The 23,497-nt window shown below is 48.0% G+C and overlaps 1 protein-coding gene across 4 annotated transcripts in view; it reads left to right on the top strand.

The window, feature by feature from the left end:
• The first annotated feature begins 1,252 nt into the window (after positions 1-1,252).
• LOC128311327 (uncharacterized) overlaps positions 1,253-23,497 on the top strand; it is a 61,826-nt gene continuing 39,581 nt past the window's right edge. The window contains exons 1-3 of one of the 4 annotated variants that reach the window (XR_008289723.1): positions 1,256-3,567; positions 5,326-6,084; positions 6,253-6,560. Coding sequence is in view for 3 of the 4 variants with exons in the window: in XM_053201286.1 (XP_053057261.1) it covers positions 2,904-3,567; positions 5,326-5,417 (756 nt within the window). In the remaining variant the exon portion in view is untranslated. Of the gene's footprint in view, positions 3,568-5,325; positions 6,561-23,497 lie in introns of those variants that run through there. The other 3 variants (XM_053201286.1, XM_053201285.1, XM_053201287.1) reach the window with 3 other exon arrangements.

Here is a 23,497-nt window from a genome sequence, read left to right as displayed (position 1 = left end):
CATCCCAGAGGTTTTGGGTTGTGGTGTTATCATTTTCATTGACTTCCATATACTTTTTAATTTCCTCTTTAACCTCTTGGTTAGCCCATTCATTCTTTAGTAGGATGTTCTTTAATGTCCAAGTATTTGTTCGTTTCCAAATTTTTTCTTGTGGTTGATTTTGAGTTTCATAGTGTTGTGGTCTGAAAATACGCATGGTATGATCTTGATCTTTTTGTACTTACTTAGGGCTGGTTTGTGTCCCAGTATGTGATCTATTCTGGAGAATGTTCCATGTATATTCCACTACTTTAGGATGTATATTCCACTACTTTAGGATGAAATGTTCTGTATATGTCTGTTAAGTCTGTCTGGTCCAGTGTGTCATTCAAAGCCATTGTTTCCTTGTTGATTTTTTGATTTGATGATCTGTTCATTGTTGTCAGTGGGGTGTTGAAGTCTCCACCTATTATGGTATTCTTATTGATGAGTTTATGTTTATGATTAATTTATATATTTGGGTGCTCTCACATTTGGTGCATAAATGTTTACAGTTATTAGGTCTTCTTGGTCCATAGACCCCTTGATTATGATATAATGCCCTTCTGCATCTCTTGATACAGTCTTTATTTTAAAGTCTAGATTGTCTGATATAAGTATGGCTACTCCGGCTTTCTTTTGTTGACCATTAGCATGGTAGATGGTTCTCCATCCCCTTATTTTCAATCTGAAGGTGTCTTAAGGTCTAAAGTGGGTCTCTTGTAAAAGCATAGAGATGGATCTTGTTTTCTATCCATTCTGTTACCCTGTCTTTTGATTGGAGCATTGAGTCCATTGACGTTTAGAGTGAGTACTGAAAGATACGAATTTATTGCCATTATGATGCTTGTAGAGTTGGAGTTTCTGGTGGTGTTCTCTGGTCCTTTCGAATCTTTTGTTGCTTTTGGTATTTATTTATATATATACATATATATATATATATTTTTTTTTCATCTTTTCTCCCTTTATAGAGTCCCCCGTAAAATTTCTTGCAGGGCTGCTTTAGTGGCCACAAATTCCTTTAATTTTTGTTTGTCTGGGAAACTTTATCTCTCCTTCCATTTTGAATGACAGCCTTGCTGGATAAAGAATTCTTGGCTGCATATTCTTCTGATTCAGCACACTGGATATATCCCACCACTCCTTTCTGGGCTGCCAAGTTTCTGTCCATAGGTCTGCTGGAGACCTGATCTGTCTTCCCTTGTAGGTTAAGGACTTTTTTTCCCCCTTGCTGCTTTCATGATTCTCTCCTTGCCTGAATATTTTCTGAATTTGAGTATGATATGCCTTTTTTTTTTTTTTTTTGATTCTAATGGGAGTCCTCTGTGCTTCCTGAATTTTGATGTCTGAGTCTTTCCCCAGGTTAGGAAAGTTTTCTGCTGTGATTTGCTCACATAACCCTTCTACCCTTATTTCTCTCTCTTCCTCTTCTGGGACCCCTATGATTCTGATGTTTTTCCTTTTTAATGAGTCACTGATTTGTCTAACTCTTAAATCGTGCTCTTTTTCCTTAATCTCCCTCTTTTTTCCTGCTTCATTATTCTCTATAAGTTTGTCCTCTATATCGCTGATTCTCTCTTCTGCCTCATCCATCCTTGCCACCGTGGCATCCATCTGTGATTGCAGCTCAGTTATAGCATTTTTAATTTCATTCTGGCTATTTTTGACTTCTTTTATCTCTGCAGAAAGGGATTCTAATCTATTTTCGACTCCAGCTGGTATTCTTATTATCGTGATTCTAAATTCTGGTTCAGACATCTTGCTTGTATCTGTGTTGGTTAAATCCCTGGCTGTCGTTTCTTCGTGCTTTTTCTTCTGGGGTGAATTCCTTTGTTTTGTAATTTTGAAGGGAGAAAAGGAAATAATGAGGTAGAAAAATTGAAATTAAAAAAATTAAAATTAAAAATATGTTAAAATTAAAAATTAAAAACACACACACACAAATCGAATAGATGATGCTCGATCCTAGGTGTGTTTTGGTCTGGGTGTTGAAAGTGGTTTGACAGATTAGAGGAAAAAAAAGGGGGGGGGAAGAAAAAAAAAGGAAATCCTTTGAGAATTTGTAAAAATGAATACACTGATGTAGACTAAAATGAGGTGATGGGAGTAAAATAGAATTTGAAAAAATATACACAAAAGTAAAGAATATAGTGGAAAAAAATTAAAGAAAAATATTTTAAAGAAAAATTAAAAATAAACATGAATTGTTTCTTTTTCTGTAGTCAAGAAGAAAAGAAACAAAAAAGGGAAAAAAGATAAAGAAAAAAAGGAAATCATTTGAAAATTTGAAAAAGTGAATACACTGTAGTAGACTGAAATAAAATGATGGAAGTAAAATGGAATTTGAAAAAATTTACATAAAAGCAAAAAATACAGTAGTAAAAATTAAATAAAAATATTGTTGATAGAAATTGAAAGTAAAAACGAAGTTTTTCTCTTTCTGGATTCAAGAAAAAAATGAAAAAGAAAAAAGAAAAAGAAAAAAAAGGAAATCATTTGAAAATTTGAAAAGGTGAATACACTGTAGTAGACTAAAATAAAATGATGGAAGTAAAATGGAATTTGAAAAAATTTACATAAAAGCAAAAAATACAGTAAAAAATGAAAGAAAAATATTTTTAATAAAAATTGAAAATAAAAATGAATTTTTTCTTTCTGTATTCAAGAAAAAGGAAAGAAGTGTAAAAGAGAAAAATAAAGAAAATTGAATAGATGGACCCGCTAACAGATTGAAGAAGGACTGAAATTACTTCGTGTTCTCTAGAAGTCAATCTATGTAGCGCCTTATAGGTCATAAACTAAGCCGGCGGTGAGACTTGTGTTCTTGAAGAGCGAGGTTGGCCCAGTTGGCCGGGGCTCAGTGTAACGGCTCCGCTCTCCACTAGATGGCGCTGCTAGCTTCCTGGGGTGGAGTGTTACCGCGCTCGAAGGTGCGTATGCGCCTGCGCGGGAGCGGTCAAAATGGCGTCACCAGCTACCCGGTCTGTTCTCCCGGATCAGCAATGGCGCTCTCGTCCTCCGTCTTCAGCTCTCGTCCGCTCCCCGCTTTTCCACTCTCCGTGACCAGGCCCCAGGCCGTACCTCGCTCCCGAGTTTTGCCTCGGACGCGGCTGTTTTCCCCGGCCCCTTACTCCCGAAGGACTGCGGCCCTGACCCGCTCCGCCCCTCCGCGGGAGGGTCTCACCGAGCTACGGCGGAATGTCGGCTGCAGCCAGGAACGCCCGCTGGACCCTGCTGCTGCCGGTGCCCCGAGACTGCGGCCCGAGGCCAGCCCGCCCCAGAAAAAGTTGGCGAGACAGTCTAGCAGCAGCGTTTCGGGGATGGTGGAAAATCGCCACACACGTCTGGCCCCAGGCTTCACCCTCCACGACCTTGTTCCAGCACCGGCGAACGTGGCCGCCTTCCGGGGTCTGCCGGGACCAGGTGGCTTCCACAGTCTCCACCAAATGTCCTTCCGGCAGCGGAACCGCCTTTCCTCGTGTGGCCCGAGCACCTCCCGGACCCCACTCTGTTCCTGGGGATTCGCCCTTCCCACCAGAGCACCGCCAGGTAGGGAGCTGCGGAGGTGCAGCCTTGCGCTCCCCTCGTTTACGGTCTTAATGGGATTTAAACCCTCTCCTTTCTCCTTTAGTCCCTGCGGCCGTTTCCCATCTTCCACTTTCTCTCCAGCTCCTTTTAGGGAGGGGGAGGGGGAGGGGTGCTTTTCCCTATTCTCCCCGCCCCCCAGTCTCCGTCCTCTCTCCCCCTGCAAAAGCACCTCCCTTCCCGCGGCTTCTCACTCCCCAAGTTCACTCGTCTGCGCCGCGTACCTGCTGAATTCTGTGGTTCATGTTGTGCAGATGGTAGTGTTAATCCTCCAATCAGTGTTCTAGGTGTGTAGGATGGTTCAGTGTTGGTCTGGCTGTATTTTGTGGACGCGAGACACACAAGAAGCTTCCATGCTGTTCCGCCATCTTGGCTCCTTCCAGAAGACGCACTATCTTACCGTAGCAATTCTGTTCTGTAATTTGTTTATGTCGGCGTGATGCATACACGTAGTTTCATATTTATGCATTCCTGAACAGGTTCTCTCTTCCTATAGACCCAAATGGCATGATACTGAGAAGAAGATAGGACTTTTTTCCTTTACATAACTCTTACCATCTTAGGCACTTAGGGACCTCCGCTTGTAATGGAAATGACCGTGAACTTCTGAACGCAGGCACTCTGGTAGTATCTGCCACTACGGACATTCCTCCATAAATCAATTCTGGTAATGCTTCTCCATTTGTACCACCCACTAGTTTCTTCTTCAGTACTGGTGTTTTTAGTGAAACAAAGTCAGATTATCTCCAGGGCTTCCATAATCATGAGTGTGGACAGGAAAGAGTCAGCTTTCCAGAATCGATAGCACGGGTGTGTTTGCGATTATCCAGTTTCTTTACTCTCTGGGTCCAACACCTGGGACCAGGCAGTGCATCAGGTGCTATGGACATAGGGATGACAAGGCTTGGCTGGGCTCTCTGAGAACTTACTAGAATGGGGGCATGTTAGCCCAGCAGGGTGAGCGGGCTTCCCTTGGAAGAGTAGACCCCACACGTAAAACTGTTTTCACCTCCTCAGTTTTGCTCGTGTAGCTGTGGTTTGATGACTTATCTGCTAATACCATTTTGTCATTCAGCATTCTTTAAATTTTGTTTTAATTTTTATTTTTGAGAGAGGGAGAGAGGGAGAGGGAGAGAGGGAGGGGGAGAGGGAGAGAGGGAGAGAGAGACACAGAGACACAGAGACACAGAATCCAAAGCAAGCTCCAGGCTCTGAGCTGTCAGCACAGAGCCTGATGTGGGGCTCGAACTCATGGGCTGTGAGATCATGGCCTGAGCTGAAGTCAGATGCTCAAGCCTGTTTGTGGAAGGAGGACACAGTCCCAACCCTGAGACTGGGGTCTGCTGGCCACCTGTAAGCCCAGTCTGTCCAGTGACCTGAGAAAGTGACTAATTCCCATCTGTTCGAGGAGAAAGCGCTAGGCCTACTTCTACTGGAATGTGAACTCACCACAGAAAAACTCTGCTCTGCTTTTTAAGAACTCACGGATCCCAAGTACTCACCTGAGTACTCAGGAGCGTGCCTGACCTGTAAGAGACTCTTGGTGGAGATGAACAGGTGCCGGCTCCTGACTCCTGCCAGGATGTCCTTGTTCTCCACTGACTTTTGCTGCTGCCAGCTCCCAACTAAACACTGGTGGCCCAGGGGGTCCCGGAAGGTGACACATCTGCACCACATTGTGACTATATGGCCTGGGTCATTTCCAGTGTTCTCCTCTGACAGCTTCTTCCCCGGAAGAGTCGGGCGTCCTGTTCCTCAGTTTCCCATTCGCCCTCCCACGTGCACCGTCCTCACCTAAGAAGTGCGAGAAGTGACTGTCGGGCTCATGTGTGAGTCTTTCTGGGAAGTCTGTCCTTCCCTCTTCTTCCCCTTCCTTGCTCCCCTCCTTCCTTTCATCCTGCTCTCTCTCCACCACTCGCTTCTGCCTTCTCTTCTCACTGTCTCTTCTGTTTCTTCCCCAAATACCCATGAAACTTCCACTGTGACAGTCGCTGCAAAAATAAAGGGACTCCTGCCCTTATTCAAGTTCATACTCTAGACAGACATCCATCAAGCCATTAAACAAAGAAATGCAGGAGTGCGAATGGCGTGGGGAGAGCTTCGTGGGGCTACCAGAGTGTGTAAGAGCGGATTTACCTGGGAGGAGAGGTCCGCGAGGCTTGGCTTGGGCTCGGGATCTGAAGGATGAAGGAGAGTCGGCCGTGAAGGTCATCCCAGAGGGAAGGAAGGGTGTGGAGCCCCGGCGGGGGTGGTGCACGGGGATGAGGGTTGAAAGAAGGCCACGTGTGGTGGGGACGGGGTGATGCTGAGGTCAGAGGGGGGCCATGCTGTGTAGGTTTGAGTTTCGTCTCTACCCAGAGGGTGATGAGAAGCAGGAGAGGATAAGCCCATTTTGTGTTCTAGAAAGATCCTCTAGCTGCAGCCTGAAGAGAATACAAAGAGAGGAGGAGAGACTGTTCTAGAAACATCATAATAGCACAGGTAAGAGTTGGTGCTGGAGGAGAAGAGGTGACCAATTCAAGAGCTATTTAGGAAGTAAAATCCAGAACCCAGTGCAAGGTGCAAAATCAGGGGCAGGGGCGAGGGGTTTCAAGAATGCAAAGCCGTGGCGGCTGGCTGCCCGCCAGATTCGTGTTCTCCCTTCTCTAGTGAGCAGCGATGTCCGGAGCATCTGGCCTGCCAGGCCCAACTGCGTGTCTCAGCACACGGCATAACCGGCTGAGCTGAGTGACTGATTCTCCCCGGTGGGACGCGAACACAGTGATGGGTCAAAGCTTGCGAGAAGCAGGGGGACCTCACCCGTCTAGGATTGTGATGCCTACGGCACGGAGGACGCACTAGACGCAAGGAGTCTGGGCGGGACCGGGAGGAAACTCCATGTATGAGAACCCCCTCGTGGGAGGGCGGGCTGAGCAGACTTAGGAGCGGGTGCCACGGAAGGAATGTGAGTTGGTAGCCCACCTAAGATCACATCCCCCGGGAGGGCCCCGAGGCCATCGGTGGCCGGCTGAGAGGCCACCAGGCTCCCTAGGCATGCAGCGGTGGGGAGTTTGTGGGCCGGCACTAACAGTAGGAGGAGCTGTCAGGGAGCTGGGTCGAGGGGCCCCGGCAAGTACCGTGACAGCAGGAATCAGGGCTGGCCACAGCTCGGCCCGGACCCTCGGCCCCACCACTCGGATTGGCTTGCGATCTCTTCACCTGTCCTCCCGCCTGGCTGCTGGGCCTTCCCGGGGTGCCCTTCCTGTGGATTGCTCCCCCGCAGGGAACACCGTCCTGTGTTCATCCAACGTCAGGAACCGCACCTTCACTTTTGCCCAGGGTTCTGGCTGTCTACGGCCAAGCGTAGGTCTGGACGCTGTTACCCTCTTGTGGCTGGAAGCTGGTGTGCCCGTACTGATTTTAATGGCCAGGATTTTGGTCTGGGTGAAATGTAGGCACCCAGTTAAGTTTAAATGTCAGACGGACCGACAGTGAGTAATTTTCAGCCCGTCCCCCAAGAGATGCCCCGTACTTCTGTTTGTGCTCTGGCAACCCGGGATGGGGGTGAGCATGGGGGCCGCCCCGCATGGGCGCCTGCTCTCTCTGCCTCTTCCGTGTGGGAGGCTTTTCTACAGCAAATCAGACTCCTGTGAGACATTACTTCTCCCACTCGAGCATTCTGTGCCCTGACATCAGAGAAACTTGGGAACACTTGGAAAACTTGGGGAAGGGGAAGCAGGAGAAAGGCTGGGCACCAGAATCGGAGTGGAATGCCAGTGACCCCTTGTTCAGCCCTTGTGGTTCACGGGCAGGCCGACGGTCAGAGAGGGATTTTCAAAACGTCGCCTGCTAGCAGTGCCCCTCTTGGGCATCGTTGCCTACGACCAGAGACTGTGTAGGAAATGTCAGCAAATAAATGAAATTTAAGCATTGGTTGTAAAGTAATGGAAATTTTAGCTTTGATGCTGCGATGACTTCTGCAATTAGGGAAATTGCTACGGGCACGTGCTTAATGTGAACGTTGTGATTCCTTACAAATTTGATGAATAAAAATGGTTTTAATCGGAAAAATAATTACGGGATGGGAGTATGACGCTTATTAGTGATAGGTCCCTATGAAGTGCAATGTTAGTTACCACGAGTGGATGGACGGTGGAATGCATCCCGCAGGTGAGGATCGTGGCTGGCCACTTCACTTCTGGCTGCAGCGACTAGACTTCCAAGGGCCCAGTAGAAACGCTCGCTGTGAACTGAAGCAGCGTGTGTACTTTTGAGCAGGTATCAGTGGACAGGGACACTGGGTCCCGTGCGAAGGGTCCCAGAGAGCCAACTACTCTTGCAGTGAAGTTGGAATGAAGACATGTTTGTTCATCAAAACATTTATGATTCTCTGCTTTCAGAGAATTTATTTTAAAAATGTCCTATGGTGTTGGGATGAACGTGGCTGAATCAGGTTGACTTTTGGTGGTTATACCTAAAAACCAAAATGGAATGCAGCAGGTCAGAGACAGACAAAGACATGGGAGAGACACCGAGTAAGCTGTCCCCACTCTGCCCCAGGGTCAGCTGGTGCCACCCACCTCGGCTTTGCACCTGCCTTCCCAGAGCCCCTCCTTTGGTATCACCTTTCTCCTCCTGCCAGACTCTGGATCTGGTTTCACACTTCTTCTGTCCCCTTGAGCTTGGCCCCTATGTGGCCTCATGCATCTTGCACTGGCTGAGGCTGGGACAGCGTTTCTGGAACACGGATTCCCCAGCCAGTGACCCTGGTCAGCCCCTGGGGCAGAGCATTTAGACCGTAGTCACGTTGAAATAGGCCAAGAAGGTGACTGGTCACCATGGAAACAGGAAACCGGGAAGCCCCGGGGACTCCTCTGTTGTAAAGTTTTCTCCGCTCCGTCTCGCAACTATGTCACTGAATTTAAAAATTTTCTGCTCTCATAATATCAGTTTCCAAAAGTTGTTTTTGTTTTCAAAACATTTTTGTTCTCCAAATATTTTGTTCTCCACATATCCTTCCCCCCCTTTTTAAAATTTCTTTAGTAGTTTGTTGTATGGATGTGCTACCTTTCCCATTCTCTGACACTGTTAATAAAATGCTAGGGGATGTTTTGAATGTTTGCAAAACAAAGTGTATTATTTTGGACTGTGTCTTTCATATTAAAATACTTCTCAAATGTCAGACGACGACTCATACCGCAGAGTGCTGCACTAAGACCATGATTGAAAGCTGTGGGCTCCTGGGTGGTCTTTCCTGCAGGGTGGTCTCCACGGCCAGTTTGGGGGGGACCCCACCAGCAGTGCAGTGACGTCTTCCCTCGCGGCTGCTGAGACTCCCCAGAGCACTCGGCCAGTCTCCCACCCAGAGCGTGTGAGTCAGCTGCCGGGGTTCCAGGGGCCCCGTGGGGAAGTGGAGACTGACCAGACGTGCAGGAAGCAAGCTTTCACTTGACCCCTGTTGTCTGAATGGTGTATCTACCTTTAGTTGGCCTGGCCCCCCCACCCACACACTCCAGACAATAAAACTGCTGACTTCTGCTGGGGAGCGGGGGCGGTTGGAGGGGACCTGGGGTTGTCTCCTCACCTCCCTGCCGTGGAGTATCTGGGGTGTCCCAATACACAGTGGGAGTTGCCAATGGTAGACTTTGCTAATGGATTAGAAGAACCCTTCGTCCAACTCCGACTCTGAGCTCTGACACGATCTCACAACCTTCCCTTTTCTTTTTCCTCTTTTCATTCCGAGAACTTGAATTCCGAAAAATCGTAAACCCTCTTGGGAAAGTTGTTGGTATAATGAACATGCACATTCTTCATGGAGATTGATCAGGAGATTGAGGAGGAGATTACTCATATCATCATATTAGTGTCTGACCCCCCACGCCCCTCCTTTTTTGTTTTTGCTGAGATATTTGTGAGATGGTTGTGGACAGCATGACATTTTAGTCCTAGATACTTCCGTATGTACTTCCCAAGACAAGAAGATTCTTCTTCATAATTTCAGCAGAATTCTTATGCTTGCTGTATTGGTTTCTTCTGCTGCTGTGTAACAAATAGCCACATGGTAGGTGGTTTAAAGCAACACAAACGTATTACCTTGCAGATCTGGATATCAGAAGTCTGAAATGGGTCTCACTGGACTCAAATCATGCTGTCAGTTGAGCTGCGCTCTGCCTAGAGGCTCCAGGAGGGAATCCATGTCTTTGCCTTTCTAGCTTCTGGAGCGAGCCTGCACCCCTCGGCTCGTGGCCCCTACCATCTTCAAAGCCCTCAATGGTTGATGGAGTCCTTCCCGAAGCACATCACTCTGGCACCGAGTCTCCCGGGACTACACTGGATCCACCTGGCTGGTCCAGGAAACCAGCCCACGTTCACGTCAGTTGAGATGGCATCTGTAGCCTTCGTTCCCCCTGGCTGTGCAATCCAGCACATTCACAGGTTCTGAGGGGTAGCATTTGAATGTCTTTTGGGGAGAATATTATTCCATTATACTTGGGAGACTTAGCACTGCTGTAATGCAACTATTTAATGTATTTCCCCAGTCGATCCAATAATGTCCTTCAGGCTGATCCCCAAATGATCCCATCGAGTACATGCCCTGCACGAGCCCTCATGTCTCTGCTCTCTGTTAATCTAGAACAGTGCCTCAGCTCCTTGTCTCTCATGACAGACATTTCGAGGCTGTAGGTCAGTTGATCTGCAGAGTTCCCAACTTGTTATTTTGAAAATGTAAATTCTTTGGTAACTGATCCGATGATTTAGACTTAAAGCTGCTAATGTTTCTTTAAGTTTTGCAAAGAAATGTGTTGTCCTTCAGGGGTACGACCAGGTGCCACCCCCCCCCCCCACCCCGCTCACGGTCATGGCTGAAAGACATGAGCACGGTGATTGCAGAGGGGGACTGAAGACTGTCACGGTAATTGCATTTTCCCCAAAGTGGCTGAAATGTCCCCTTTGCCCCCTGAAATATTATGTTGTCAAAAGTACACAAACAGCGTGGCTCAGGTTTGTTTCCTGCTGTTATACATTTTCACCAACATGCTACTAATTTCTCCAAACTTACATGAAAAGCCAAGGAACCCATAAATTGACCATTTCCATAATAATATTGTATTTTCTTTATTTCCCCTTCTCATTTTGTTGACAGCTTTTCCTGTTTTGGAAAATGTTGGAGAGGACATAGCCCCCTCACACTGTCATTTCTGCATATAGTTAAAAATATCCTCTGTAAATTGTCCATCTGGTTCCTTTAACTGGCTAATATATATATTATTGCGCATTTATATATATACACATATATATGGTGTGTGTGTGTGTGTGAAAGTTGTCTTCTTATGGTTGCTTTTTAATTTAATTTTGAAAATTTTCCGCATTTTCCTTTCAATGCTGTTTAGCTTAGTAGACATTTAATGGTAAGGTAGACTCGAGAATGGGGTATTTAGAATAACGACTAATTGCAGTGCCTAAGTGGCTCAGTTGGTTGAGCATCCGATTTCGGCTCAGGTCATGATCTCGCGGTTGGTGAGTTCAAGCCCCGCGTCAGGTTCTGTGCTGACAGCTTGGGGCCTGGAGCCTGCTTTGGATTCTGTGTCTTCCTCTCTCTCTGCTCCTTGCCCCCTTGTGCTCTGTCTCTCTCTGTCTCTCCAAAATGAATAAACATTAAAACGATTTTAGAATAAGGACTAACTGGCAAGTTTATGTAATGGTAATCTTTCTTGTGTCCTTACCCTGAGCCAAGCCCTGTGCTGGGATCTTGCGTGTTATTTCCACTTCTCAGACTCTAAGAGGTAAACGCTGCACCTTCCCACAAATGACTCATTTAGCAAATAATAGAACCGGCTTTCCCATCAGTGAGTTCCTAGCAGGTGTGGACAGATGCTGTTGCCGTGGGGTGAGGTTGGAAAGACAGGGAAGGAGGAAAGCTGGGAAGAATATGAGTCTGGCGGGAGATGCTGGCCTCCAGGTGACCTGAGAGGTGGCCTTGGCCGTGTCACACAGCTGGATGGCACATCTGGAGAGACCTGCGTGGGTCTCAGGACAGCGAGCTTTGGGTGGAGGTGCGCGTGTGTGTGGCATGATTAGCAGGTGTGCAAGGATGGGCACTGGGGCTGTAGGTCCGGGGATGTACCGAGTGGGACGGCGCTTGGAGGAGGTGTGCTCGTGGACACAGGAGGGAGAGACAGGTGCTTCCAGGCTGCGCTCCCTTCTTCTCCCCACCGTGACCGGGAGACCCCGCAGTGCTCTCAGCATCCGACAGAAGAGCCCGTTTAAGACATGAAGCTGTGTATCAAGGAGAGAGAAAAGGGTGTCTGTCCATTGTGTAAAGCTTTGTGCTCCAAAACTTCCTTAATTTCCCGGTAGGGTTTTTGCATATTGCTATTTGGCGAAATTATTCCAGCGATTAAGACACACTGTTCACGTACGGATTTCGCTACTACGTTTTATGCTTTCGCTTCAGTACCTGGCCCTCGGTGGGGTGGAGCAGGGTGGAAGGGGGCGTGGGAAATAGCCGGTGAGAAGGACAGCACAATTGCAGCCAACGGTGTGGTTGGTGTGGCGCCAGCATCCCTGGTTCGCTGAGAAAAACGCTGCTAAATCCCACATGGTGCCTTTTTACTTAGTAGGTAACAAGGTGAGGTACATTTAACACCACCGAAGGCTTGCTGGGTGCATTCTCATTAAAAACCAAGAACACTCCTAAGGTGCTAGATAGGATGTTCCTTCCTCTGTCCTGAGTGAGCCTTGTGCGTTTATCAGAGCTGCACTCTTATCAGGATGAGATAGTTCCTTAAAATACAGCTTATTTTCTCTCTCGAGATGTGGCTTCTGTGCTAAGTAGAATGCGACCAGAAGTGGGAGCCATGTTTCTGTGTCTTTCCTTGGTGGCCTGGTAGGGTTTTTCTTTAATAGGTGCTGATAATTCAGTTCTTTAGTAATCTTCCCCTTGAGGGCTGATCAGGAAATTCATGTCATTTCCTGTTGTACTCCTGGTAGCTGGTCTCCAGAGATGTCCCCGGTGACCCTGGCCTCCACATCCCTCTGTACCGCTCTTCCATGTTGAAGCAGGGTCTTGCTTTAGCAAACAGAAGGTGTCCTAGGTGTCTCTGCACAGGTGTCAGGACGGGAGCCCGAAGGAGTCTGGGCAGTTTCTGCTTCTGAGCTCTTGGAAGCCCTGAGTCGCCATTTAAGAGCTGTAGGAAGGCCCCACAGGGAGGAGGGCTGTGGGATTCTGTGTGAAGAGAGAGAGGGTGTCCTCTTTTGGCCGGGCCTGCCCAGGCTCTAGGTGGATGGCTGGGCCATTTCAGACATCCTAGCCCCGGGGCGGTCGCCGGGCCATTGCTGACGCCGAATGAAAGAGAAGAGCCTCTTGCTGGGGATGCAGCCAACCCACAGGACTGAGGAAGGTAAAACCATCATTGTTTGAGGCCACTAAGTTTTCAGAGGGCTTTGTCACACAGCAACAGCAACACAACTTCTACAAGCACAGCAACGTGTGCATGTATGTGCTAGGAAACAGTTTAGCACATTGATGTTTTTCGCCAATGGTCACATTCGAAACTGCAGAAGATACTACATTTATATAATTTTATACATCCTTGGACTTGTCTTCATCAGGGAAACCTCACAGCAAAATAGTGATTGTATAGCTGAATTTTTTAATGCCTTCCCAGTTTTTGCTCTCCGTTATAGGCTGTTTAAAAGAATCCCTTTCAAGCTCCTGATCCTTTCATGAAACAGGGCACAGTTAGTTTCTTAGCAAAGATGGGAGGAACAGCACATTCACTTTGTGGGTATTGGTGGCTGGACCGTGCACTTCGTGGGTGGTTTCCGTTGGACTCTGATGTCAGGGTTATTCCCTGACATGTGACTTGTCTCCTTTCTTGGTGTATTTCTGGAATTAACGAACTGGTCTGTGCTCGAGGAGTTTAGGTGCGGGGGACTCATTTGTTGACACACACAGCTTGCCTTTGTCCTTCCTGAGTATTGTCCCTGTTCCTCTCTGAAGGAAGTGGCCACCTGTGACCACCTGCCTCTGCTCATGTCCACCCTGGGGCCCCAGTGCACTCTGTCCACAGAACACTTTATCTCCTGTTATTTCTGACAATCTAAACTTACCCTCCACAAGGGCATACATGGGTCCTGGAGGGAGAGAGGCTCTTTGTTCAGGCCAGACAGGGATAGTGGTGGATTTAGATTGGGACTTGGAGAGAGACCTTTCTCTCCAGGCCTTTCAGTGATGTCACCTGGGATGGTGGCAGCCTCAATGGGCACTATTGCTTGTGGCAACTGAAAAGGGAAGACCCTGGAATAGAACTCTTTGACTTGTCCAATTCCCTGTACTAAAGCACGGCACAGAGTCAGAGACCAACCCGGGAGTCCACACTGCTTGGGACACAAGCATCTATCTCGATGGTAACCGGGGCTGGCTGGGATGCCTGGGCACTATGGAGGACCCTGGGGACAAGATCAAAAGGAGGATCATCTGATGACAACAGGTTAAACATTGGCTCCCTCACTGGGGTGGCGGTAAAAGTCAGAATGTAGATGATTTAAAGAAAATCATGAGAGAGATCTCTTATACCTCAGATGTGAGGCCAGGACTAACATTCTCTACCCAAATAATTGCAGTGAGGGTCTTTATAGCCACCTCCTCGTAGGGACGGACAGGAAACAGAAGCCCAGCTAGGTCAGTGAGATGTCTGAGGCCACACAGAAACTCCGGGGCAAGGCTCAGACCATCCCTCTTTTTTCCTGCAGAGCCTCCCTCCTGCTTCACACGGCTTCCTGTTCATGGCTGCAGAACGCTTTAGGGAGAGACCTTGGCCGCTCCATGGTCAGTTAGTTTCATGAGCTAGCACTGGCCGGCCCATCCCGTGTCCCCAGCTGTCTGGGAAAACAGAAACATGGGACAAAGAGCTGCCCACAGAGTTACAGGAATTAAACGAACACGAGGCATTGTGAACTTGGCAATTTGTTGTGTGGCGATCCCCCCATATCACCAGTTTTTTGATCCTTGAAGCTTTCTCTAGCTGGTTCACGTTGGCTAAAGATTTGGCTAGTTTTCATCATCACACTTGCTGCAGTTCTGGAAGCTGTCTCGTCTCCCCTCCCCTGGATCAGCCTCATCAAAAAACAGTGCTGCCTTTACCCACGCACCCACGTTCATGGGCTTCTCCATCCTCTGTCCTCCCAAGTGTCTCCAGAACAGGGACTTTCCCATGGCCTCTGGTCCTCACCAGCCTCTGCAGGCTCCTTTCTGTGAGGGAACAGCCAGGACCAGGAATTTCCTGTTTGCTATAATTTTACACGTGCAGTTTACTCTGTAAAGTTGAGCACCAGTACAATGCCGTGTATATGATGTGTGCAATTTTTAACAGATTATTTAGCAATTTTCTTTGGGGAACTGGAAGGCAAACATGTGTATTACTGTCTTGTCCCAGCAGTCAAGACTCTATTTGAAAGGCTAGTTTCACTTCAGATTTAGCAGAATATTCCTGAGGTTGCCCCATGTATGTTAAAGAAATTCGAAGGAAATGTGTCCTTTCTCCCTCCCTCCCTCCCCCTCCCTTCACCCTTCCTTCCTTCTTCCTCCTACCTCCCTTCCTTCCTTCCTTCCTTCCCTCCCTGTCTCCCCCTCCCTCCCTCCTTCTCTCCCCCTCCCTCCCTCCCTCCTTCCTCCTTCCTTCCTTCCTTCCTCCCTTCCCTTCCCTTCCCTTCCCTTCCCTTCCCTTCCCTCCCTCCCTCCCTCCCTCCCTCCTTCCTTCCTCCTTCCTTCCTTCCTCCCTTCCCTTCCCCCCTTCCCTTCCCTTCCCTTCCCTTCCCTTCCCTTCCCTTCCCTTCCTCCCTCCCTCCCCCCTCCCCCCTCCTTCTCTCCCCCCTCCCTCCATCCTTTCTTCCTTTACCAGGTGTACATAATTTGTTAAAGTATTTCTAGATTCAGTGGGAGGAATGTGGATACAGAAGTGCCCACGTTGGGCTCTCCCAGGAAATGTAGGAAGCGGTGTGTTCTCACTTCTCTAGAGGCGAGCGGTGCCCAGTGCCTTACCTGAGTCCTTACCATCTCGTCCCTTGTAATTTCCCCTGATGCTTGGCCACAGTTGTTGCAAATAAATACTGGTTGGTTGGTGGAGTGAAGGGGTGAACGGTTTAGTGGGTGACACTTAGAGTGAAGACAGCTGGGCCTTTAGAACCCCGGGACACAGCACACGCTTTTACCTTGGAGTCTCGCCACAGCGCGCCGAGTGCATCCAAGCGGGTTTGAATGACCACAAGTTAATGAAATTAGAGGTTTTTTCTCCCAGAGAAAACATACTGGAGTGAAAGAGTCAAAGCAAACACTTTCTCTTTCATGTTTCCTTCTGGAAAAGCGGAAAGCAAAAGGCAGGCACTAAGGAAGGTCATGGACAGCACAGCACGGTTTACCCGCTGCGTTTGACAGAGAGCGCTCGCGGGCGTTTGGTTGAATTCGTAGCTAAGTGCTGCCACGGTGGGTCGGTCCTGCTTTTGTTTCCTAATGCACTATTGTTTAGCAATTGTTTTGGTTAACTATGGCGGTTTGACTTACATGAGAAGTTATTTATTGCCTTTTATTATCCTGTTTCTTTTCTGTAAATCTCCCCCATGTTTTTTCTGGTTAAAAACATGTCCTCAAATGTACTGGAAAGTCGTACTGGGAGTATGTAACCTCCTTCCAGTGCTGCCTCTCCATTTATATTGACTTTAATTATTTAACTTCTGACAGAGTAACACTGGTAGCCACCATTTAGTGTGTGCTTCCTGTCTGCCAGGGGCCGTGTGAAGGGCTGTGTGTATAACTCTGTCCCACGGGGTAGAAATTCCAAGTTCACAGACAGTGAAACCGAAGGCTGGTGAATGAAGCTGGTGCTGGTCAGCGGTGGGGTCTAAACTGGAAATGATGTCTGTCTGCCTCCGAGATCCAAGATTTCAGTCATCGTGCTGTTATATATTACAATGCATGACACTTAATATTTCTTAGTGTAGGCTTAAATAATATAATTGATTCAAAGAAAAATCTACATGTCTCCAGAAGATTAACAGCAAAGCTCTGTGCAAAAAGAGGTCATTCAACACCTGGTCCTTTGCTGGTGAACATCAGACCGATAGTTACCCACCCATTCATGATGAACTTCTGGCAGAAACAGGCATCTGTTTATTATACTGAGTTTATCATACGATGCTTTACTTTTTTATTAGCAAATAATGATAGGTATGAATGCACACGATTGTGTGCATTACAGTGGCGTGAATAACCCATGAGGCTTGGGAATACCATTCCGGATTTTGTGAGCTCCTCCTCTGTGGCGACCCTGAATTCTTCAAATGAGAAAACCTATGGAAGAAAGAGATGAGATTTTCTGCTTCTCACCAGAGACTGAATTAGAACCCACTAGAGGTGGATGGGATAGGTCCATGCTTCACCCTCCTCTATGGTCTGATGGGGCCCCAAGCCGTGACTTCCACATGTGCCCACAGCCACTCGCTGAGCACACAGGAGGCCTGACTCTGGGAGCTGGTACTCCTGGAATACATTTGGCTGTGTCCTCTCTGCTCTCTGAGACAGGCATGATTTTTAGCCATGAGACTGGGAGCGATTAGGAAGTTCCCCGAAGGCATGCAGGGGCTGAATGAAGCTGGGGTCATCTAGACCGTCTTGGTGCCCACACACATACTCTTAACCACGGGGTCCCTCCACCCCTTGGTGTGGTAGCCAGGCTCCGGGATGTGAGCCAGGAGTCCCGTGCCAGCCAGTGTGACCGCAGTGTGTGTATCATACTCAGGCCGTGAGACCCTGGAGACCTAGCGAGAGAGCCCAAGACAAAAACATTCCTTTACACAAAATACTGAAATGCCAGTTCTCCTGTTCAATCCCCAGTGCTCTCCAGACATGACAGCTAGACCGCCTAGACCGGATCCGGTCAAATACAGTTTATGCTCCATGATTCAGTGACACAGAGGGCCAGTTTCAGAACTTGATTTCGAAAAACAAAATCCATGCAAAAGAAAACGTTCCTATGTTGGTCCATGGGAACAGGAAGGTAGAAATCTATATGTAAGAAATCTATACGTATGCCTTTATCTTTAGGAAATTTACCTCCACATAAGATACCTGCCAGGAGTTCTGTACCTTTGTCTTAAGAAACCCCAAGCCCAGTGAATGACTCTAAACAACCAAAAAGAGCTCTAGCTTCTGTGTGTGGTGGATGGGAGGTCATGGATTATTCTCGCCCCCGCAGCCACACACACACACACACACACACACACACACACACCCCCCAGCGCTCAGTCAGGGACTCATTCAAAGATCGCCTTCCAAAGAGGGGTTTCCCTTTCTGTTCTTACCTGTCTATTCCCATCCTTCCTAGGTTCTCTGGTGTTTCCAGGCAAACAGGGCAGGAGTCTACGGGGCTCAAACTCATCTACTTAAGTCAGGTGCCCTCTTAGGGGTATTCTGCAGAGGAAGGTTAAACTGGCTGCTTAGGCAAATGTCGCAATAACTTTTCAACACAAAACGAGGTGGTATTGAACCACTGCCAATGACCACATCCAAGACCTGATCGGTTTTGTTTGATCACATTTCGTGCTAGGGTTGTGGCCATGCCTTGTAAAGGAGCTAAGGCTATGTGTTGGTTTACAGGGACTGATAGAATAAACCAAGAGGGCTCAGGGAAGCTGTTTTGCTCCACTGAAAACATAATACACATTTTCTTCTTCAAAAAGACCCAAAGCTCCACGTATACATGACAGACTACAGTAATTTCTAGAGGGCTATTCTAGTCAGTCTATCAAGTAGCTAATATGCATTTGAAAAGTTTTCTAAGTAGGTCCTCTTAGGATAGATGGTACCTGACACGTAAATAATTTCTGTTATGAAAGTCCTTAAATACACTGCATAAATTTGATGTTTAGTTTTTAGCTTTCTGGATCCAGCCATGGCCTCATCACGATTACTTTGCGTTGGAAAAATTGCCTTCCTAACACCTTGTCAGAGCTAAGTGCATGTAACCGTGGCGTATTGTGCCCTAGTTTATAACACTGCCTCTTAGAACACACACGCCTGTCCTCCCGTGCCCTCACACGCTGATTGCATCTTTCTATAAACAAAGAGCATCTATCCAAACATCATCCCTGTCAAAACGAAATTGTTCAATATGGAAATGTATGCATTGCAACAGTACCTCCGGAGGGCTGGCCAATAAATAATGAAAGGTTTTGACAACCCTGGAAAGAAAATTAAATTAAATTGTCCGGCGTGGAAACGGCGATGGGATGAGTAATCAGGATGGTGAGAGCCATATTTTATTGTACATACATTTTCTCCTTTTGTTCAGAACGCACATTGTGTTGGCTTTGTCGTCAACCTTTCACTGTGGTGCACGTGACGTGCCCTCCATGTACGGAAAACAGCTTGCTGGAACGTTCTCCATTGGGCAAAACTCAGGCGTGCCACCACAGTGTCCTATGGTCTCTCTTCACGGGGTCCAGGCTTCCCGGTTGGGACGGTGCAGTTGTCCCCAGTGACGCCCACCTGGTGTGCTGGGGCGAACTTCACCTTCCCAATGCTGTATTTCGCATACACACCTTTGCTTAAGATCAGGCTCATCTATTTCCCACTCTTGGTCTCTGCTCCCTGAGCTCTGGGAGAGAATTCGGACGTTTCTGGCGTCCATGCTGGTCTTGAAGCTGAATGTTCTGCTTTCTTCAGCTTTTCCACGTCCTCCGAGGGTTTTCTCAGAGTCCTCCTTGACCAGTGTTCATTCAAGAAACATTTTTGGGCACTTAGAACATCTATCACATGCCCGACAGGTGGATATCTGGGAGAAACACGTGTGCACACTCATACACACACACACACACACACACACACACACACACACACACGCCCCCCAACAGGCTGAACGGGGAGGCAAACACAATCATTGCAGCTGAAATATAAACCGTGTCCATGGCCTGGTGCTGACCCCGAGGAGGAGCCATGTTAGACTGTTTTCAAAGCTAGAGAGGATTTCAGAGAGGGTTCTGAGGGATGAGTAGAAGTTCAGGAGGAGGACCGCGGTGAGGAAGAATGGTGCTCTAGGCCAGGGGAGGAGCATTTACAGAAACACAGACACTCGAAGGGAGTGCGCTGGAGTGACAGAGAATTTTTTTGGAAAAGCAAGGCCAGGGCCCCCTCTGGAGAGCCTTGCAGGGCATGGAGTAGCTGGTCTCTGTAGATAACAGAAAACGATGCAAACATCTGACACAGGAAAATTACATATTTACGGGAGTTTTGGAAAGCTGATTTGTATTGTAGTAGGAGGGAGATCGGAAGGGTGCAGGGCTGGATGCAGGGGGGTAGCTGATATTTTCCTGGTGACAGAAACCTTCCCCGACCGGCTGCCCACACCTGGGGTTTCCTGTCCTGAGTCGCAGAGACCTGAGCAGGTGTACCACCCACTGGGGTGTTACTCCTTGCTCCCTTTTCAATCTGGCCCCACCTCGCTTGCCCGTCTGGACCACAGTGGCTGGCAACGGAGAGAGTATCCAGCATCAAGTGGAAATTCCTTGAGGTCAGGGCTTTACTCAGCTCATTTTCTTTGCATGGCATCACACACCTTCCTGGGGGCATAACAGACTCTAAAAAACATTAATGGTTGAAACTAAAGTCAGGCTGCTTTGGCAAACTCCCCACCAGGAAGGGATAATGTGAAATTATATTCCAAAGCGAGGATCCTTTGAACATGCATGCTATTTGGATATTTGCCATTTCATGATAAGGCACATGTGAAATGAATGTAAAATATGGATATAAATGTAAAAAATAGAAATTGTTAGGATTGCTACGGGGGGTGGTGATGCAGGGAGATGTGTCTTTAAGTTTTTGTTTTTAACTTTTATTTTTTTTTGAGAGACAGAGAGCGACAAAATGTGAGCAGGGGAGGGGCAGAAAGAGAGGGAGACACAGAATCTGAAGCAGGTACCAGGCTCTGAGCTGTCAGCACAGACCGATGCGGGGCTCGAACCCACAGTCTGCGAGATCATGACCTGAGCCGAAGTTGGCCACTTAACCGACTGAGCCACCCAGGCGCCCCTACATTTATTCATTTTTGAGAGACAGAGAGAGATAGAGTGTGAACAGGGGAGAGGCAGAGAGAGAGGGAGACACAGAATCCGAAGAAGGCTCCAGGTTCTGAGCTGTCAGCACAGAGCCCCACTCGGGGCTCGAACCCACAGACCGCAAGTTCATGGCCTGAGCTGAAGTTGGATGCTTAACCGACTGAGCCACCCAGGCGCCCCAAGGGAGATGTGTCTTTATATCCTTGCGTTGTGATGTTTAGAAGTGGCCTCAAGGCCTCTGAATATCTGTACCTTTACGGATCAGTATGGATTTAAAAAAATCACCAGTGGACATCCCAGTATTGTAACTCTCTGATTTGCTTCGTGAGGTACGAAGCCGTAGCTGAGGCTTTCCTGGGCTGCGATGCCCTGACTGCCTTTCTCGCTCACGTCTCACAAGTCCTGAGAGAAGAGTGTGCTATGAATTCAGGTGTTAAGGTAGCTTGCAAAGAACAAGGGAATACAATTTGGACCTGCATGCCGTGTGGCACAGAATCGTGAAAACGATGTCTGTCTGGAAGGGGTCGTGTTGAAGCTGGAGCCCCAGGATTTGGTTCCTAGAGGTGGCTGTGCTTTGCTACTGTTGTTTTGAGCCTGGTGGATTTTTCTTTTTTAAAAAATGTTTCTTTATTTGAGAGAGAGAGAGAGAGAGAGAGAAAGACAACACAGGGGAGGGTCAGAGAGAGAGGGAGAGAGAAAATCCCAAGTGGGCTGTCAGCTAAGAGCCTCATTCGGGGCTTGAACTCACCAACCGTGAGATCATGACCTGAGTCGAAGTCAGATGCTCAACTGATTGAGCCACCCAAGCGCCCCAAACCAAGAGCTATTATTAGGATTCATTTTAAACACCAAACAGAAGTTAATTGAAAATATATTTTTTTAATTTTTTAATGTGTATTTTTGAAGGAGAGAGAGATGGAGCGTGAGCAGGGGAGGCGCAGAGAGAGAGGGAGACACAGAATCCGAAGCAGCTCCAGGCTCCGAGCTGTCAGCACAGAGCCCGTCGCGGGGCTCGAGCTCATGAACCGCCAGATCATGACCTGAGCTGAAGTTGGCCACTTAACCGACTGAGCCACCCAGGCGCCCCTACATTTATTCATTTTTGAGAGACAGAGAGAGATAGAGTGTGAACAGGGGAGAGGCAGAGAGAGAGGGAGACACAGAATCCGAAGAAGGCTCCAGGTTCTGAGCTGTCAGCACAGAGCCCCACTCGGGGCTCGAACCCACAGACCGTGAGTTCATGGCCTGAGCTGAAGTCAGATGCTTAATCGACTGAGCCCCCAGGCGCCCCAAGGCTGGTGGATTTTTCTGACCTCAGTTGCGCTGTGGCCACGCGCTGTGTTTGTGTTTTGCTGCTGCTTGTAAAGATGGTGTCCCTGGGCACTCACCCTGCTTTGGCCTCGGGTCCCTCTTAGATGCTCCCTTACAGAGCTTTCCAGTTGATGGACGCCCCAAATCTGTAATTTTAGGTAAGCATTTTCTTCCTATGTCCAGAGGCCCTGCTTTGCTTTGTTCCCAGATATAGTCAGTATTTTAAAAGACTTTCCCTGAGGACTGTGCCGCGTGCCCCAATGTATTCCAAGTTCGCGGCAGGGTTGAGAAGCCAGAAAGTGTGGCCTGTTCCCAGGCAGGAGCTTGCTGGAAGGGTGCTCATCTCCTCTGTGCTCATTTCGCTCTGCCCTGGCGTGTATGGAGAGTGACAGTGTTCTGTTTCCCCCAGGCCTGTGTGTAGGGTGCTTTATTCAGTTGACGAGACGCTGTGTTTATGCTTCTTTCCCTCAAACCTGTGGGCCAAGCCTGCGTTCTCTATGTACGTCTTCTTTTTATTCTCAGCGAAGATGAATCTTTCTCTGCTCATTAAAAAAAAAAAATCTTTCTAACAGGGAAAGACAAAAATGTGCAGCCCCCTGCTTACGAGGAAGCACATTCATTAACAAGAATGAAATTTAACAACAGAGTGCAAAACAGAAATCAGCTTCCTTAGTCCTTGGATTTTCAAGAGAGGAAGAATGGAAGAACCCTCCCTCGACCGCCCTGTGTCTGCACAGCCTTGAGCACACCACTCCTGAGCTCCGTTCTCACCTATTAAATGGTAATGATAATTCCTGCTCCATAGGGTTGCCGGGAGAATTAAATGAGACCATTGAAAAATGCTTGTCACCGCTCCTGGCACACAGCGAGCGCTCAATGCATAGTGATACTGTGTAAAATTGTTTTTCAAGGGGGAAACAAAAGTAAGACTGAAATTCACCTTCCGTTCAACGGCTTTTGCATAATTCCAAGGCAAAAGTGTTCAAATACGTACTTTGGTACAATTTCCACTGATGTCTGAGAAACCTGTGTGTCAGTCCAACAGGGATTTGGAACGTGCGGTGTGAGGTCCACACTGAGGACTGCAGGTGGAAAACGCGTGGACCTTGGTTCTACCCCAGATCAACCGAATCAGAGCTGCCAATTTACTGATGTTACGGTAACACAAACACAGAAATGTGTGAAAAGCAGGGAGGTTCAAGCAACTCCTCGTAAGACAAGAACAAGCAGTTCCACCTCATGACCTGGTCATTCCGTGGTGGTTTCTTCAGGGAGGGCCCGGATACCTTGGTGTAGTGTCCCCCAGATGACGCAGAGACCCCAGAGGGAAGCGTGGTACTGATCCGCCATTCGCTAGCCAGAGTCTGCGAGCAGTAGGAGCCCATCTAATGGAGAATCCATGACTTTCGGTCTTGTAAATGGCCAGGGACTATGTCTGCCGGCCACGTCGGGCATATTCCTGCTGTATTCCCCGTGGACTTTGTTGGTGAGC

The sequence above is a fragment of the Acinonyx jubatus genome, chromosome A3 (assembly GCF_027475565.1).
Source record: "Acinonyx jubatus isolate Ajub_Pintada_27869175 chromosome A3, VMU_Ajub_asm_v1.0, whole genome shotgun sequence".
In the NCBI taxonomy this organism is placed as follows: domain Eukaryota; kingdom Metazoa; phylum Chordata; class Mammalia; order Carnivora; family Felidae; genus Acinonyx; species Acinonyx jubatus.
The sequence above is the reverse complement of the archived record's forward strand: the minus strand, read 5'-3'. Positions and strand labels throughout refer to the sequence as shown.